At 48.6% G+C, this 15,151-nt stretch overlaps 1 protein-coding gene across 4 annotated transcripts in view; it reads right to left on the bottom strand.

The window, feature by feature from the left end:
- Positions 1-15,151, bottom strand: part of LOC147016215 (GDNF family receptor alpha-4-like) — a 108,001-nt gene that overhangs the window by 36,071 nt on the left and 56,779 nt on the right. For 3 of the 4 annotated variants that reach the window (XM_085849040.1, XM_085849037.1, XM_085849039.1), the window contains exons 4-5: positions 9,852-10,191; positions 6,593-6,702 (exon numbers count right to left, since the gene is read on the bottom strand). In XM_085849040.1, coding sequence (XP_085705166.1) covers positions 6,593-6,702; positions 9,852-10,191 — 450 coding nt within the window. The remainder of the gene's footprint in view (positions 1-6,592; positions 6,703-9,851; positions 10,192-15,151) is intronic. The other variant, XM_085849038.1, reaches the window with a different exon arrangement.

Here is a 15,151-nt window from a genome sequence, read left to right as displayed (position 1 = left end):
CTCAGACTGGCAAGCAGCAGCTTCTTCGCTCACTGCAGATCTGGATAAAATCACAAACTGGTCCAACACGTGGAACATGTGTTTCAATCCAGACAAATCTCACACTCTCCCTATGTCTCTTCGAAAGGACCATTTAGAAAACCCCCCCATCCACTTTCTCAACAATCCTCTGGAAGAAGTCTTTTCTTTCAAGCTTCTGGGTCTCACTATCTGCCATGACCTTTCCTGGGAAAGTCACATTTCCAACCTCGCCTCAAAAGCCAGTCGCCGACTGGGAATCCTCCGTCGTGCAAAGTCCTTCCTCGGCCCTCTTGAGCTCCTGACCACTTACAAAGCTTTTGTCCGTAGCCTGATGGAGTACTGCTCTCCCCTCTGGGCTGGTGCTCCTGCCTCCCACCTTTCTCGGCTTCACGCTGTCGAAACCAGGACATTTAGGATCATCGGCATCTCCCGCAATGAAGCTGAGTCTTTGGGCCTCTCACTCAATCACCGCAGGTTGGTCGGTGGTCTTTCTGTCTTCTACCGACTCCTCTCCAGCCTTGCCCCCCCTGCTCTCTCTACGATTTGTCCCCACCACATTTCCACAGGGCGCTCAAGGTCCGCCAACAACCCCCTTCTGGTAAAACTACCAAAATCACAAATCACTGCTCATCTTCACTCTTTCATTCCTCTTTTTTCCCGCCTTTGGAATAAACTTCCTCACTCTATTCTTTCCCATTCTTCCCTCCAGGCTTTCAAAACAGCTGTTCACCACCACCTCTTATCTTCCTCCATCCAAATCCTCGATCTTTTCTACCCCTGATAATCCACACAAGCCCACTTCCTTCAATTCCCCTGCTTTCCTTCCTGAAAGTCCCTGTAATGTCCATCTTCTCTTCGCCATGTTCCCCGTCCCATCCCCATCCCTCTCCCTTCCACAGTTCACCTAATGTGTCTGTTCCCCACTGTTTTTTGTCCCTTCCACTCCCGCCCCTCTTGTCTCATGCCTCCTTGCTGTGAGTTGTGTGTTAGCTCTCATACGAGCCTCGAGCAAGGTATACAAAAAAAAAAAAAAAGGGTCTTTGATCAGACAATTCATTATAGGATTCGCCACCATCTGCTTGAGCACCAGTACTCAGAGCAGTCAGGCTTTACACCAAAGAGGACAACGATTGACCGTATCCTTGCTCTTTGTGTCCTCACCGAACGCAGACGAGAGTTTCGGCAGGGGCTGTTTGCAGCCGATGTTGATCTCTGCAAAGTGTTTGATTCAGTGAATTGTGATATCCTCTGGAGGATTCTTGGTCTTCATGGGGTGCCACCAAAACTGATAAATCTGATATCTGATATCTGAACTGTACTCTGGAACTGAGAGTGCTGTAAGATGTGGTGATCCCATCTCTGACTTATTTCCAGTTGTTACTGGAGTCCATCAGGGGTGTGCACTGGCCCCCACACTTTTCAGCGCTTGTATGGACTGGATTCTGGGAGGATGTCGGAGAGATAAAGCTGTGGCACATCGTTTGGGAATGTCAAGATCTCTGACCTTGATTTCGCAGATGATGAAGTCATCTTTGAGGAGACTCTGGATATCCTTTTGGGGGCCCTCGAGGTGCTGAATGAGGAGTCAGAGCCGCTGGGATTACGGGTTGCCTGGGTCAAAACTAAGATCCAGGCTTTCAATGACATCTTGGATGCTGTTGTCCTGTCTGTACCTGTTTGTGGTGAGGATGTTGTGGTCATGGAGAGATTCACCGACCTTGGCAGTGATATTTATGCATCTGCTGGCTGTGAGCCACAGGTCAACAGACGTCTGTGTCGTGCATGGGAAGTCATGGATTCACTGGATCATGGGATGTGACGCTATCGGTATCTACCTGTACAGGAGAAAGAAAGTATGAGTCTTCAGGTCCTTAGTGCTTTCAGTCTTGTTTTACGGATGTGAGACTTGGACTCTGATCAGGGATCTAAGACAGAGCCTTAATTCCTTTGGTACCAGGTCTCTTTTGAGAATCCTTGGCGATTGCTGTTCGGACTTTGTGTCCAACGAGCAGTTGCTGAGAGAGATTCAAATGAGATTTGTTACCCGCATAGTCCATGAGTGTCAGCTGTAGCTGTATGGACATGTGGCTCGTTTTCCTGACACTGGTCCTGCTCATCAGATTCTCTCAGTGAGGGTGCCTCATGAGTGGAGGAGGCCAATGGGCCGACCACATTCCTCGTGGTTGCAGCAGGTTGATCAGCATCTCAAGGAAATGGGAATGGGCCAGCATCTGTCTGAGGGATGGCCAGATGGAGGCCCCTGGAGTACCGGTGGAAAGTGGATTCAGCGACGTGCTGCTCCGGCAGATGTTCCTCCCATACCTGACCTGAGCATTGGCAGAGATGAAGGGAAGGGCCAGTGCGTCAGCCGAGATGATGATTGTGGTTGGCCAATATAAGGGGAGGAGCAGCCCCTTTACCACAAATTAGAGGAGGGGAGGGATTGTTGCCTCAGACATGGCTTGGAGTGGGCGCAGCAGTGTCCCCGCAGACAAGGCTAGGGGTGGGTGGAGTGGGCACCTCACAGCAGATGAGTGGGCTCTTCATGGCAAAGGAGTGTGTGCCTCACAGCAGAGGAGTCGGCACATCACCGCAGATGTGGTGAGGGCTGCATGTGCCAGCTGAGAAGAGGGGAAGGACTGGAGCATTGGCTAAGACAAGGAGTGGAGCAGGCATGTCTTCGCAAATGAAAGGAGGGGCGGTTGCATAGCCGCAAGCAAGGAGAGGTGGGTGTGTTTCCGCCATCAAGCAGAGGGGTGAGAGCATCGTCTCAGATGAGACGAGTGGCGGGTGCATTGACAGAGGTGAGACGAGATGAGGAATGGGCTCGTGGCCATGTTGTTGAAGACTATAAGGGAATATGGCTAGACGCATCGGAGTTGAGACGAGACTCTGCGCAGGTGCATCGGAGGACGTGAGATAAGATGAGAGACAAGTGCATGTGTGACAACAGAGATGAGATAAGATGAGGGATGCGTGTGTCTGTTGAGAAGAGAAGAGAGGAAGCCAATTTGGTGGAGATGACATGAGGGGTTGGCATGTCGATGGAGATGAGAGGAGATGAGGGCCTGGTGTGTTGGCGGAGATGAGAAGAGAGGCAGTCACATTGGTGGAGATGAGACAAGATGAAGGGCGGGTGCATCGAGAGAGATGAGATGATGGGTGGGCATGTGGAGGGAGAGGAGAAGAGATGAAGGCCTATCGCATTTGCGGAGACGAGAAGAGAAACAGCTGCATCAGCGGAGATGAGACGAAGGGTGGGTGTCTCGGTGGAGATGAGTCAAGACGAGGTATATGCACATCAGCAGAGATGAGACAAGGCGATTGGCGGGCACGTTGGTGGAGACTAGACAAGATGAGGGTGGGTGCATTGGCGGAGACAAAACAAGATGAGGGGCAGGCGCATCAGTGGAGATTAGATGAGAAGAGGGGTGGGCATGTCGGTGGAGAGAATACGACATGAGGGGTGGGCTCGTCAGTGGAGATGAGATGAGACGAGATTAAATGTTGGCAGGTTGGTTGATGAGGAAAGATGAGACAAGAAGCAGGCACATTGGCGGAGACAAGAATAAATGAGGTGCTGGCGCATTGGCCGAGACAAGGATAAATGAGGTGCTGGCGCATTGGCCGAGACAAGGATAAATGAGGTGCTGGCGCATTGGCCGAGACAAGAATAATTGAGGCGCTGGCGCATTAGCTGAGACGAGACGTGAATCGATGAGTGGTGGGTACGTTCGTGGAGATGTGAATAGATGAGCGGCGGGTGCATCGGAGGAGATGAGACAAAACAAGCGGTGAGTACGTTGGCGGAGACGAGACAAGATAAAGGGCGGAGACGAGACAAGATGAGGGACAGGTGTGTCGGTGGAGACAAGATGAGAAGAGATGAGATGAGGAACTGGCACATCGGCCGAGATGAGATTAGGGGAGGACGTGTTGGCGGAGAGGAGACAAAATGAAGGGTGGGCGCGTCGGCGGAGACGACACAAGATGAGGGGCAGGTGCGTCGGTGGAGACGAGACGAGAAGGGCTAGCAAATTGGTGAAGATGTTAGTAGATGAGTGGCAGACGTGTTGTGGGATACGAGACAAAACGAGGGGTGGGTGCATTGGCGGAAAAGTGATGACATGAGGAGTGGGCACATCGGTCGAGACGAGACAAGATGAGAGGCGGCTCGTCGGTGGAGACAAGAAGAGATGACGGTGGGTGTTTCGGCGGAGACGAGACGAGATGAGATGAAGGATGGGCGCTTCTTCAGAAACAAAATACACCTTTTCTCTGTCTGCTTGTTTCTTCCCACTCTAATGTCGGTCCATTCATAAGCTTCTCTCTGTTCTTCAATTCCTCCAGGAGCCCCAAGTACAAAATGTTTCTTGCTGAGCAATTTGTGCAGTGGCGGTTTTAATTAATTTTGGTTTTCACAGGAAATATCTGGAAGAGGTACCTGTGAAGTATAGTACAGTGCAAATGTACTCATTTGTCCCATCTGGGTGGAAAATGTATAAATAATTTTATAATTTTTGAATCCTATTTATTGGAGGTATGTTGTGATAACATTCAAACACATTCCACATGTGCATCAGTTTTGTTGATCAATGCCTCTATAAGTGGTGCATATGGGACTCGCAACGTAACCACTCAAGAGTGATGAATGGGATTTAGTACAAGATTGCTTTACATGACGAAAACAACAAAAACAAAAAAGCAGCTCAACCTTGGCATATGTCTGTTGGGGTCCATTATACAAGGAAAAGGACAAAACAGGCACAGTACAACAAGCCAAGATTGGACCAAGTTTGACTCCACCAATGTTAGAACAGGGGAGGGCAGAACAAACACGGGAGGGCAGAACAACCAGGAAAGGGCAGAACAAACAGGGGAGGGCAGAACAAACACGGGAGGGCAGAACAACCAGGAAAGGGCAGAACAACCAGGGGAGGGCAGTCCAAACAGGGGAGGGAAGTCCAATCAGGGAAGGAAGGCCAAGCAGGGGAGGTGAGTCCAAGCAGGGGAGGGTAGTCCAAGCAGGGGAGGGCAGTCCAAGCAGGGGAGGGCAGTCCAAACAGGGGAGGGAAGTCCAATCAGGGAAGGAAGGCCAAGCAGGGGAGGGCAGTCCAAGCAAGGGAGGGCAGTCCAAGCAGAGGAAGGCAGTCCAAGCAGAGGAAGGCAGTCCAAGCAGGGGAAGGCAGTCCAAGCAATGGAGGGCAGGCCAAACATGGGAGGAGAGTCCAAGCAGGGGAGGTGAGTCCAAGCAGGGGAGGTGAGTCCAAGCAGGGGAGGGCAGTCCAAGCAGGGGAGGGCAGTCCAAGCAGGGGAGGGCAGTCCAAGCAGGGGAGGGCAGTCCAAACAGGGGAGGGCAGTCCAAGCAGGGGAGGGCAGTCCAAGCAGGGGAGGGCAGTCCAAACAGGGGAGGGCAGTCCAAACAGGGGACGGAAGTCCAATCAGGGAAGGAAGGCCAAGCAGGGGAGGGCAGTCCAAGCAAGGGAGGGCAGTCCAAGCAGAGGAAGGCAGTCCAAGCAGAGGAAGGCAGTCCAAGTAGGGGAGAGCAGTCCAAGCAGGGGAGGGCAGTCCAAGCAGGGGAGGGCAGTCCAAGCAGGGGAGGGCAGTCCAAACAGGGGAGGGCAGTCCAAACAGGGGAGGGAAGTCCAATCAGGGAAGGAAGGCCAAGCAGGGGAGGGCAGTCCAAGCAGAGGAAGGCAGTCCAAGCAGAGGAAGGCAGTCCAAGCAGAGGAAGGCAGTCCAAGCAGGGGAGGGCAGTCCAAGCAGGGGAGGGCAGTCCAAACATGGGAGGGAAGTCCAAGCAGGGGAGGTGAGTCCAAGCAGGGGAGGGCAGTCCAAGCAGTGGAAGGAAGGCCAAGCAGGGGAGGGTAGTCCAAGCAGGGGAGGGCAGTCCAAACATGGGAGGGAAGTCCAAGCAAGGGAGGGCAGTCCAAACATGAGAGGGAAGTCCAAGCAGGGGAAGGAAGGCCAAGCAAGGGAGGGCAGTTCAAGCAGGGGAAGGCAGTCTAAGCAGAGGAAGGCAGTCCAAGCAGGGGAAGGCAGTCCAAGCAATGAAGGGCAGGCCAAACAGCCAACAGGGGAGGGCAGTCCAACTCTCAGGTTTTATCCGTGTCTTCGGGATGTCCTTCGGCCTTGATCCAAGCTTGACAGAACCTTTGCATTGTTTAACGTCTTGGTTCGACCAGATTGATGAATAAACAAGTATTTGTCTGAACCATACTTAAAGTGAAGCCTTTCATGGTAATCGTCATGCAAGAACTTTCACTCCTCAAAGGAAGTATTTTTATTTTTTTCTCTGGTAAATAAAAATGAAGCACTGTTTGTAAATAATATAATTGCACACATTTACGAAAAGCTAATTTGGTGAGCTCAATTCCACACTGTAAGGAAAGTAACCTGTGGTGTCACAGCTGCTGTATTGCTTTGGTGTAAAGTATCATTCCAGAGCACTCAGGGGTACAAAGGAAATGTGATGACACCCTCTCCCTCCATCCCCCCACCCCCAACCCATTCGTCCTCTATGTACACCCGTACGCTGTCTGTCCCGGTGATAGTGCAGTTCATGCCTCACCCACAAGGCCGGTGTACGCGATCAGGCAGGCAGCGTAGTTCTCATGGAAGCAGCCCTTGTGCGAGTGTGATGATGCTCGGCAGTTGGTGAAGAAGTCGGCAAGACGGGACCTGTGCGACATGGAGTGGGTCAGATGGAATGAACGAAGTATGTTCTCTACACTCGGCTCGTCTGGCCACCTGGTTCAATGACTTCATTCAGCTTTTAAATCCATATTAAGAGATCATGGAGAATCAGGATATAGCAATCTACATGGCATGGAAAAATGGACAATGGAAAAAGTTGCACAGTGTATGCAGTGTACTTTCACATGAGAACACTAAACAGCAAACAAAATAAACGATTCGGATTACCTAGTTTTATTTATTCACAGACATCTCGTTGTTTCTCCGTTATTGACAATTACTTGCATAATGTACTGTCCAAATGCTTGTCACAAGGGTCATCTGGGCCAGCCTGGATTTGAACCCCAAAGCCTCAAACCCCAAGACTATTATACAAGCACTTCACCATCCCTGTACCAAATCGATAAGAAACACTTATAAGAGCAAAAAAGGTCGAAATGAGTTGACCTGTTTGGCAGGAGCACCGAACCTGCCTGGCACCGAGCCCACCTGTTACTGTCAAACAATACAAACAGGTGAACCAGACTGCAACTGCTGCATTCCAAGCTGGCTATCACATGCAGCCTGTGGCTGCTGGTTGCATCATATTTCTGGGGGCACAGCTGTGCTGCTGATGCAGTGCTGAAATTTAACTGTCGTTTACAAAGCATTTTTACTTTGGTACAGCACCTGAACAGTATGGAAATGGCACACACAGTGGCTGGTCCAGGTGGCGTTTCAAGGTTAAAACGCATCCTCCCTACTCCCATAATCTCTGTCATTATAGACACTTAAGGTCATTGTATTTTATCAAGAAATGAACGATGATGGCGGAGGAAAAGGTTCCCAGTTTAGTTTAAACTGCTTCAATATAACCTGGTGAACAATATTTCATTAATTACTGTACATGGGGTAAAATAAGGAGAGGCACATATTGATCCCTTCAGGGCATGGTCAACCAAGAATGCTCCCAATCCTCCCCCCAACTAACTTAACATCCTGTTGCAAACAAATTCCCTCTCGCCGCCCTCACCATAATATAACAACATATTGGCTCATAAGGACAGATTTACACCCATAAACCCTTTGTCAGACATGATACAAAATGCACAATCATACACTGTATATATATATATATATATATATATATATATATATATATATATATATATATATATATATATATATGCTGTGCGGACATGCACGAGCCTGAACAGGGGTCATGCTCTGGTTTTTGAAAGTGTGGTGTAAGTGGATGCATGTGAGCACGTCAATTGCAGATGAGTAGAGCAATCACACATCGATCACGCGTGAATGCACCAGTCGGATATAAACACATCAATCGCAGGTGAGTACAGTGATCACACGTCGATCGCGTGTGAATGCATGAGTCGGATATAAGCATGTTGATCGCAGGTGAGCACAGTGATCACACAGTTCACGTGTGAACGCATCAGTTGGATGTGAGCATGTCGATCGCAGGTGAGCACAGTGATCACACAGTTCACGTGTGAACGCATCAGTTGGATGTGAGCATGTTGATCGCAGGTGAGCACAGTGATCACACAGTTCACGTGTGAACGCATCAGTTGGATGTGAGCATGTCGATCGCAGGTGAGCACAGTGATCACACGTGAACGCATCAGTTGGATGTGAGCACGTCAATCACAGGTGAGCATAGCGATCACACGTCAATCGCAGGTGAACACAGCGATCACATGTCGATCGCACGTGAGTCTGTTGAGCATAGGTGACCACAGCATGTGCACGTGTCGAGCACACATGCCCTTGGCATGCTCAAGTAACCATAGCATTTACGTGTCGATTGCACGCTGATGGTATGTGGGTGCTGCGGCTGCTCCCTTGCTGTGTGTAAGCAACGAAAACAGGCCTCATCCGAGGTCTTGAAATTTGCGAATAGATTGTCGTTCGTTCTTGATTCAAATGTTATCGTTTAAAAATGCTGCAGCATCTCAGATTTGGTGAAGCACTTGCAGACACAGTATAAAATACACAGTTATATTATGACGTTATTGTGGGGCATGAAACGAGGTAATGGATGTGCAAAGGCATTGTCCGGTCACATTTCAATGCAGCGCTCTACAAAATACCTTTCCTTTCTACCCACTCTCAAAGGCCACTCGCGAGAGCAATCGTTCCCTTTCGAAGGGAGATATTTAAGGCAAAACGTTTTCTCCAAAATCACCATCTTGGGAAGAACTGTTCGGGTTGCGTGGACCTAACGCGTGTGGACCCAACATACCCGGTGGAAATGTCGACAGTTCTAGGACCATCACTCATTCACATCAACATTATTCCTTCATTTTGTTACTTCTGAGGAGGAAAAAAGTAATAGTTAAATTTTTATGGTAAAATTGATTGAAGTACTCACTGATCCGATCACAAGTTATTGTCATGTGCATGGACAGTAAGTGGTGAAATGAAGTTCTGCCATGTGGACCGATAATGGTTCAAGTGGAAAGATCCATTATGAGTAGACTCCATCGTTTATATCATTTTCCATCAGAGAGTGGCACCATTGTCATCGAGAAAGCTATCGGGAATATCGCGTTTCCAAACGTTCAACATCAAGAACACCGCCAAGCTTCTTTGGTTACTGAGGGCAGCATGGAAGAGGCCGTGGATACGAGCAAATGGAAGGGGCGGTGGGGGCAAGAGTCGTAGGATATCAAGAAGGCAGGGGAGAAAGGGAGGCAGAGCTCGAGGATCCCGGGAGGCAGAGCTCGAGGATCCCGGGAGGCAGAGCTCGAGGATCCCGGGAGGCAGTTTGAGGATCCCGGCAGGCAAGGCCCGAGGATCCCGGGAGGTAGAGCTCGAGGATCCCGGGAGGCAGTTTGAGGATCCCGGCAGGCAAGGCCCGAGGATCCTGAGAGGCAGAGCTTGAGGATCCCAGGAGGCAGAAGAGCAACTCAAAGTCAAGAATTGAGAGGAGGGAAGGTCTTGAGGACTCGTGGGCGAAGGAATTCGGTGTGTGAGTCTGTGAAATGTCTGTTATTTTTGAGGGAACCATTTGAGATATCAGTGGTGGGATGAAGAGAGGAGGGTGATCATGAGAATCTGCAATTTCAGGTGACCTGGAAGGAGCAGTAGTACAGAGAGGGAAGGATTATACTCAAGAACGTACAGCTCCTCACCTGCACATGAAGTTGCTCTTACAAGAACGATGTAGACTCAAGCAGTTGATCTGTTCCCGGTCTGCGTAGGAGCATGATGGGACGATGGTCTTGCGTTTTCGCTCAGTGCATGCATACTCGTGGCACGGACAAAACAGCATCCCGTGACTAGAATTGGCTGGGACACGATCAAAGAAGCGTCTCAGAGCCGAGTGACATCTGCGACGGTTACAGGAGTCCCCGCGATGTGCGCACGCCTGCACATACTCCGTTTTGTACTTTGTGCACGCCTCCTCCATGTTACATGCCATGGCGGCTGCCATGCATGCATTACCAGACCTGGGGTTAGCAGGGCGACCTGCTAATGGGATTTAGGGTTGGAGACAAAGGACACGCATGTATGTTATGACACCAACAACTCAAGACAAGCATGAATCTCTATGCACAGAGTATAGGTGAATGTGACCTTTAAAAATAATCTGTGGAAGGGGTCCACATATGTGAACAAACCTTTGCAGTCATTGGCCATAACCCTTGCATAAAATAATAACAATGGTGATAAAATACATATTTAATGAACAAATGATACATTTAATGATAAGCCTCACTATGGTGTGTGTGTGTGTGTGTGTGTGTGTGTGTGTGTGTGTGTGTGTGTGTGTGTGTGTGTGTGTGTGTGTGTGTGTGTGTGTGTGTGTAATTTGTGGATGTGAGTGGGGCAGCCTTTCATAATGCAAGCAGATACTGGGGTGCATCCTCCGTGCAGACATAATAAATATAAGCTGTATACATTTGATGAAGTGGAATGTGTGCATTCTGCAAACAGCGAAATAAGTCAAGAATGAATGATCAGAATAAGCTCTTCATTCAACAACTTACAGAGTATCGGAAGTTTTAACCCTCATCCTACAAACTTGTTTTATGACCTAATCTTACTAACTGGGGTCTTTTTGGACCCCAACTCAAATACCACTCAATTTCACTAAATCTGCAAAAGTATCATATCCATGACTAAACATGATGTTTTATTGATATAGTCAACAAAGATAATAAAAACAAAAATAAATATAAAATCTCAAATTAACCTTCCAACTGGGGACTTTTATGACCACAACTCGGAATCACTCAATTTCATTCAATATACCGAAGTTTCACATCAATGAGAAAACATAATTATTTTCATTGGATGATGTTTTGGTGATAAAGTAAACAAACATAAGCAAGAAAAAAAAAACATTGGAACACTTGCTCAACACAACCACCGTGTGAAGTAATAATATATGTGGAAAATTGAACAAAAACAACTGGGGTCTTTTTGGACCCCATCAAGGATTTGCTTATAACTCTGTGCAGCAAGGTGGGATCTTAAATCATCATATATATTTATTACCACCACATATGGGTAAACAAACTCATAAAACATGAAATACATTGTGAAACTAATATAAAAATAACATCAAAATGTGTACCTGCGGTCCAAAAACACCCCTGTTGAGAGGACGAGGGTTAACTCTAAAACCATGAAATCGAGTAGCCTTAAACTTTGCATGCATACAAAGAAAACTGCAAGGAAGTGCAGGAGTGAAAATTGGGTGTTTGGGCTAATTTAAACACCTCTTTTGAAGAGAATCAATGGTCTTATATAATTTTATCCTTTATCAGGGGCATCCTTGGCCACCTCACTGTCTGGGGTCTAAAGGCGTGTCCTGGGTAACTTCACTGGGGTCGAAAAGCCACCATGTTTTCTGGCCTGCTCAACCATGCCTCGACTTGGAACAGGCCACACCAACTTTTTAACAATAAAGTTTTTTTTCACTTTCCTCACTCATATTATCGAATTTCTGTTCATCATAGCTCTGAATCGCTGGATACATCGCTTTTGTGAGTGCTATTGTTTTCACATTAGTAGCTTGGAGCGATTTCATGCATTATATGATACGATTTTCCACGATATACTCTCATGAAGAAATTAATGTATATCATCAAAATGTTATTTTGGTTTTTAGGATGGGATATCATACGGACTCAACAAGTGTCGAAATCTGGAGTGAAATCTGATAATTTAATGAAATAACGAGTCTTATAACTAAGCCGATATACCTATTTACTTTAAGCAAGCAAGGCTATCTATGTTCCTTCCTTCCCCATAAATACACATGAAAATTTCCAAATCATTAAACTTATCTTTTTCTACTGTTTGGAGAATTAGTTTGAGTGAACAAAAAATTTAGAAACATGCCAAAATTAACTATCTTTATCGAGCTATATGATTTAATGCATTCACTGCTTGACCTCACACCTTGTCCCCTAGAAGGACTGTCTATCCAGAGCGTCTGCCAGATCTGTGTCTATATATTCGGAGGTTTTGCGAGGTGCTCCACAAAGAATTAAAGCAAATCTGGTTAGAAACAGACGATGTTAAAGTTATAACATTTGCGCGGACCACAAACAATGTACCACGTGACGCGTGTACATATGAGCAGGCAACGTGGCGGATTATCTGCAATGGTTTTTTCACAGGCGATTAAACTTTGCAATGTCACCAGGGTTGTTCTATGTGAAACAGAAACTCTTTTGTGGATAAAGACATTATTTGAATGAATACATTTTAGTTCTTTAACTGCTGCGTGCGCAATGAAAACCAGTTTTAAAGTTAAAGGGATCCGGAATGGTATACAGCCACAGCTTGGTCAGCCATTCCTTATCAACCATTTAATTGGAGTGCTTGCTTGAGTGCTTAAGCCACTTGCCGAGCGCCCTATCGTCGATTGCAGTAATGCGCTACGTCATTCTGAGTGAATCGTTCACTCACAGCGGACGCTTTTGCCATGCCACATTCATCCTGAGTGAGTGGTTCGTGCTCTGTCTTGGTTCGTGCTCCGTCCTGAGTGAGCGGTTCATGCCATGCTCTGTCTTGGTTCGTGCTCTGTCGTCCTGAGCGAGTGATTCATGCTCCGTCATCCTGAGCAAGTGGTTCATGCTGTGTCATCCTGAGCAAGTAGTTCAAGCTCTGTCATCCTGAGCGAGTGGTTCGTGCTCTGTCGTGGCTCGTGCTCCGTCGTCCTGAGAAAGTGGTTCAAGCTCTGTCATCCTGAGCAAGTGGTTCGTGCTCCGTTGTGGCTCGTGCTCCATCCTCCTGAGCAAGTGGCCCGTGCTCCGTCATCCTGATTGAGTGGTTTATGCTCTGTCATTCTGAGCAATTGGTTCATGCTCTGTCATCCTAAGCGAGTGGTTCGTGCTCCGTCATGATTCGTGCTACGTCCCCCTGAGCGAGTGGTTCATGCTCCTTCATCCCGAGCGAGTGGTTTGTGTTCTGTCATCCTGAGCGAGTGGTTCGTGCTCCGTCATTCTGAGCAAGTGGTTCGTGCTCTGTCATCCTGAGCGAGTGGTTCGTGCTCTGTCATCCTGAGCAAGTGGTTCTTGCTCTGTCATCCTGAGTGAGTGGTTAGTGTTCTGTTTTGGTTTGTGCTCCGTCCTCCTGAGTGAGCAGTTCATGCTCTGTCTTGGTTCGTGCTCCGACCTTCTGAGCGAGTGATTCGTGCTCCGTAATCCTGAGCGAGTGGTTCGTGCTCCGTCGTGGCTCGTGCTCCATCCTCCTCAGCGAGTGGTTCGTGCTCCATCATCCTGAGCAAGTGGTTCGTGCTCCAGCATTCTGAGTGAGTGGTTCATACTCCATCATTCTGAGTGAGTGGTTCATGCTCCGTCATTCTGAGCAAGTGGTTCTTGCTCTGTCATCCTGAGTGATTGGTTCATGCTCCGTCTTGGTTCGTGCTCCGTCTTGGTTCGTGCTCCGTCTTGGTTCGTGCTCCGTCCTCCTGAGTGAGCAGTTCATGCTCTGTTTTGGTTCATGCTCTGACCTTCTGAGAGTGATTCGTGCTCCGTTATCCTGAGCGAGTGGTTCGTGCTCCGTCGTGGCTCGTGCTACGTCGTGGCTGGTGCTCCATCCTCCTCAGCGAATGGTTCGTGCTCCATCATCCTGAGCAAGTGGTTCTTGCTCTGTCATCCTGAGTGAGTGGTTCGTGCTCCGTCTTGGTTCGTGCTCCATCCTCCTGAGTGAGCAGTTCATGCTCTGTCTTGGTTCGTGCTCCGACCTTCTGAGCGAGTGATTCGTGCTCCGTAATCCTGAGCGAGTGGTTCGTGCTCCGTCGTGGCTCGTGCTCCATCCTCCTCAGCGAGTGGTTCGTGCTCCATCATCCTGAGCAAGTGGTTCGTGCTCCAGCATTCTGAGTGAGTGGTTCATACTCCATCATTCTGAGTGAGTGGTTCATGCTCCGTCATTCTGAGCAAGTGGTTCTTGCTCTGTCATCCTGAGTGTTTGGTTCATGCTCCGTCTTGGTTCGTGCTCCGTCTTGGTTCGTGCTCAGTCTTGGTTCGTGCTCCGTCCTCCTGAGTGAGCAGTTCATGCTCTGTTTTGGTTCATGCTCTGACCTTCTGAGAGTGATTCATGCTCCGTTATCCTGAGCGAGTGGTTCGTGCTCCGTCGTGGCTCGTGCTCCGTCGTGGCTGGTGCTCCATCCTCCTCAGCGAATGGTTCGTGCTCCATCATCCTGAGCAAGTGGTTCTTGCTCTGTCATCCTGAGTGAGTGGTTCGTGCTCCGTCTTGGTTCGTGCTCCATCCTCCTGAGTGAGCAGTTCATGCTCTGTCTTTGTTCGTGCTCCGTCCTCCTGAGCGAGTGGTTCATACTCCGTCATCCTGAGTGAGTGGTTCGTGCTCCATCATCCTGAGCCAGTGGTCCGTGCTCTGGAATCCTGAGCGAGTGGTTCGTGCTCCATCATTCTGAGCGAGTGGTTCATGCTCCCTCATTCTGAGCAATTGGTTCGTGCTCCATCATCCTGAGCGAGTGGTTCATGCTTCGTCGTCCGGAGCGAGTGGTTCATGCTCCATCATTCTGAGCGAGTGGTCTGTGCACTGACATCCTGAGCGAGTGGTTCATTCTCCGTCATCCTGAGAGTGGTTCCTGCTCCATCATCCTGAGCGAGTGGTTCATGCTCAATCATTCTGAGCAAGTGATGTGTGCTCCATCATCCTGAGCGAGTGGTTCATGCTCTCATGCTCTGTCATCCTGAGTGAGTGGTTCGTGCTGCGTCATCCTGAGCGAGTGGTTCGTGCTTCGTCATCCTGAGCGAGTGGTTCATGCTCCCTCATTCTGAGATAGTTATTGTGAAATCACACCCGATTTCTGAGCAGTTTGCCATCTTAACATGAATTCTAAGTTAGCGAGCCAATTTTTTTCCACCCATCACCTACAGCTGTTTATAAAGATGAATGTTTGTGAACATGTCCCTGAAACGTCTATATAAATGCAATGTTGTTTTTGGGT

This window comes from Eptatretus burgeri, chromosome 12, assembly GCF_056783735.1.
Source record: "Eptatretus burgeri isolate ZD-2024b chromosome 12, Ebu_testis_v1, whole genome shotgun sequence".
Taxonomy (NCBI): domain Eukaryota; kingdom Metazoa; phylum Chordata; class Myxini; order Myxiniformes; family Myxinidae; genus Eptatretus; species Eptatretus burgeri.
This window is presented reverse-complemented; position numbering and strand designations above follow the sequence as displayed.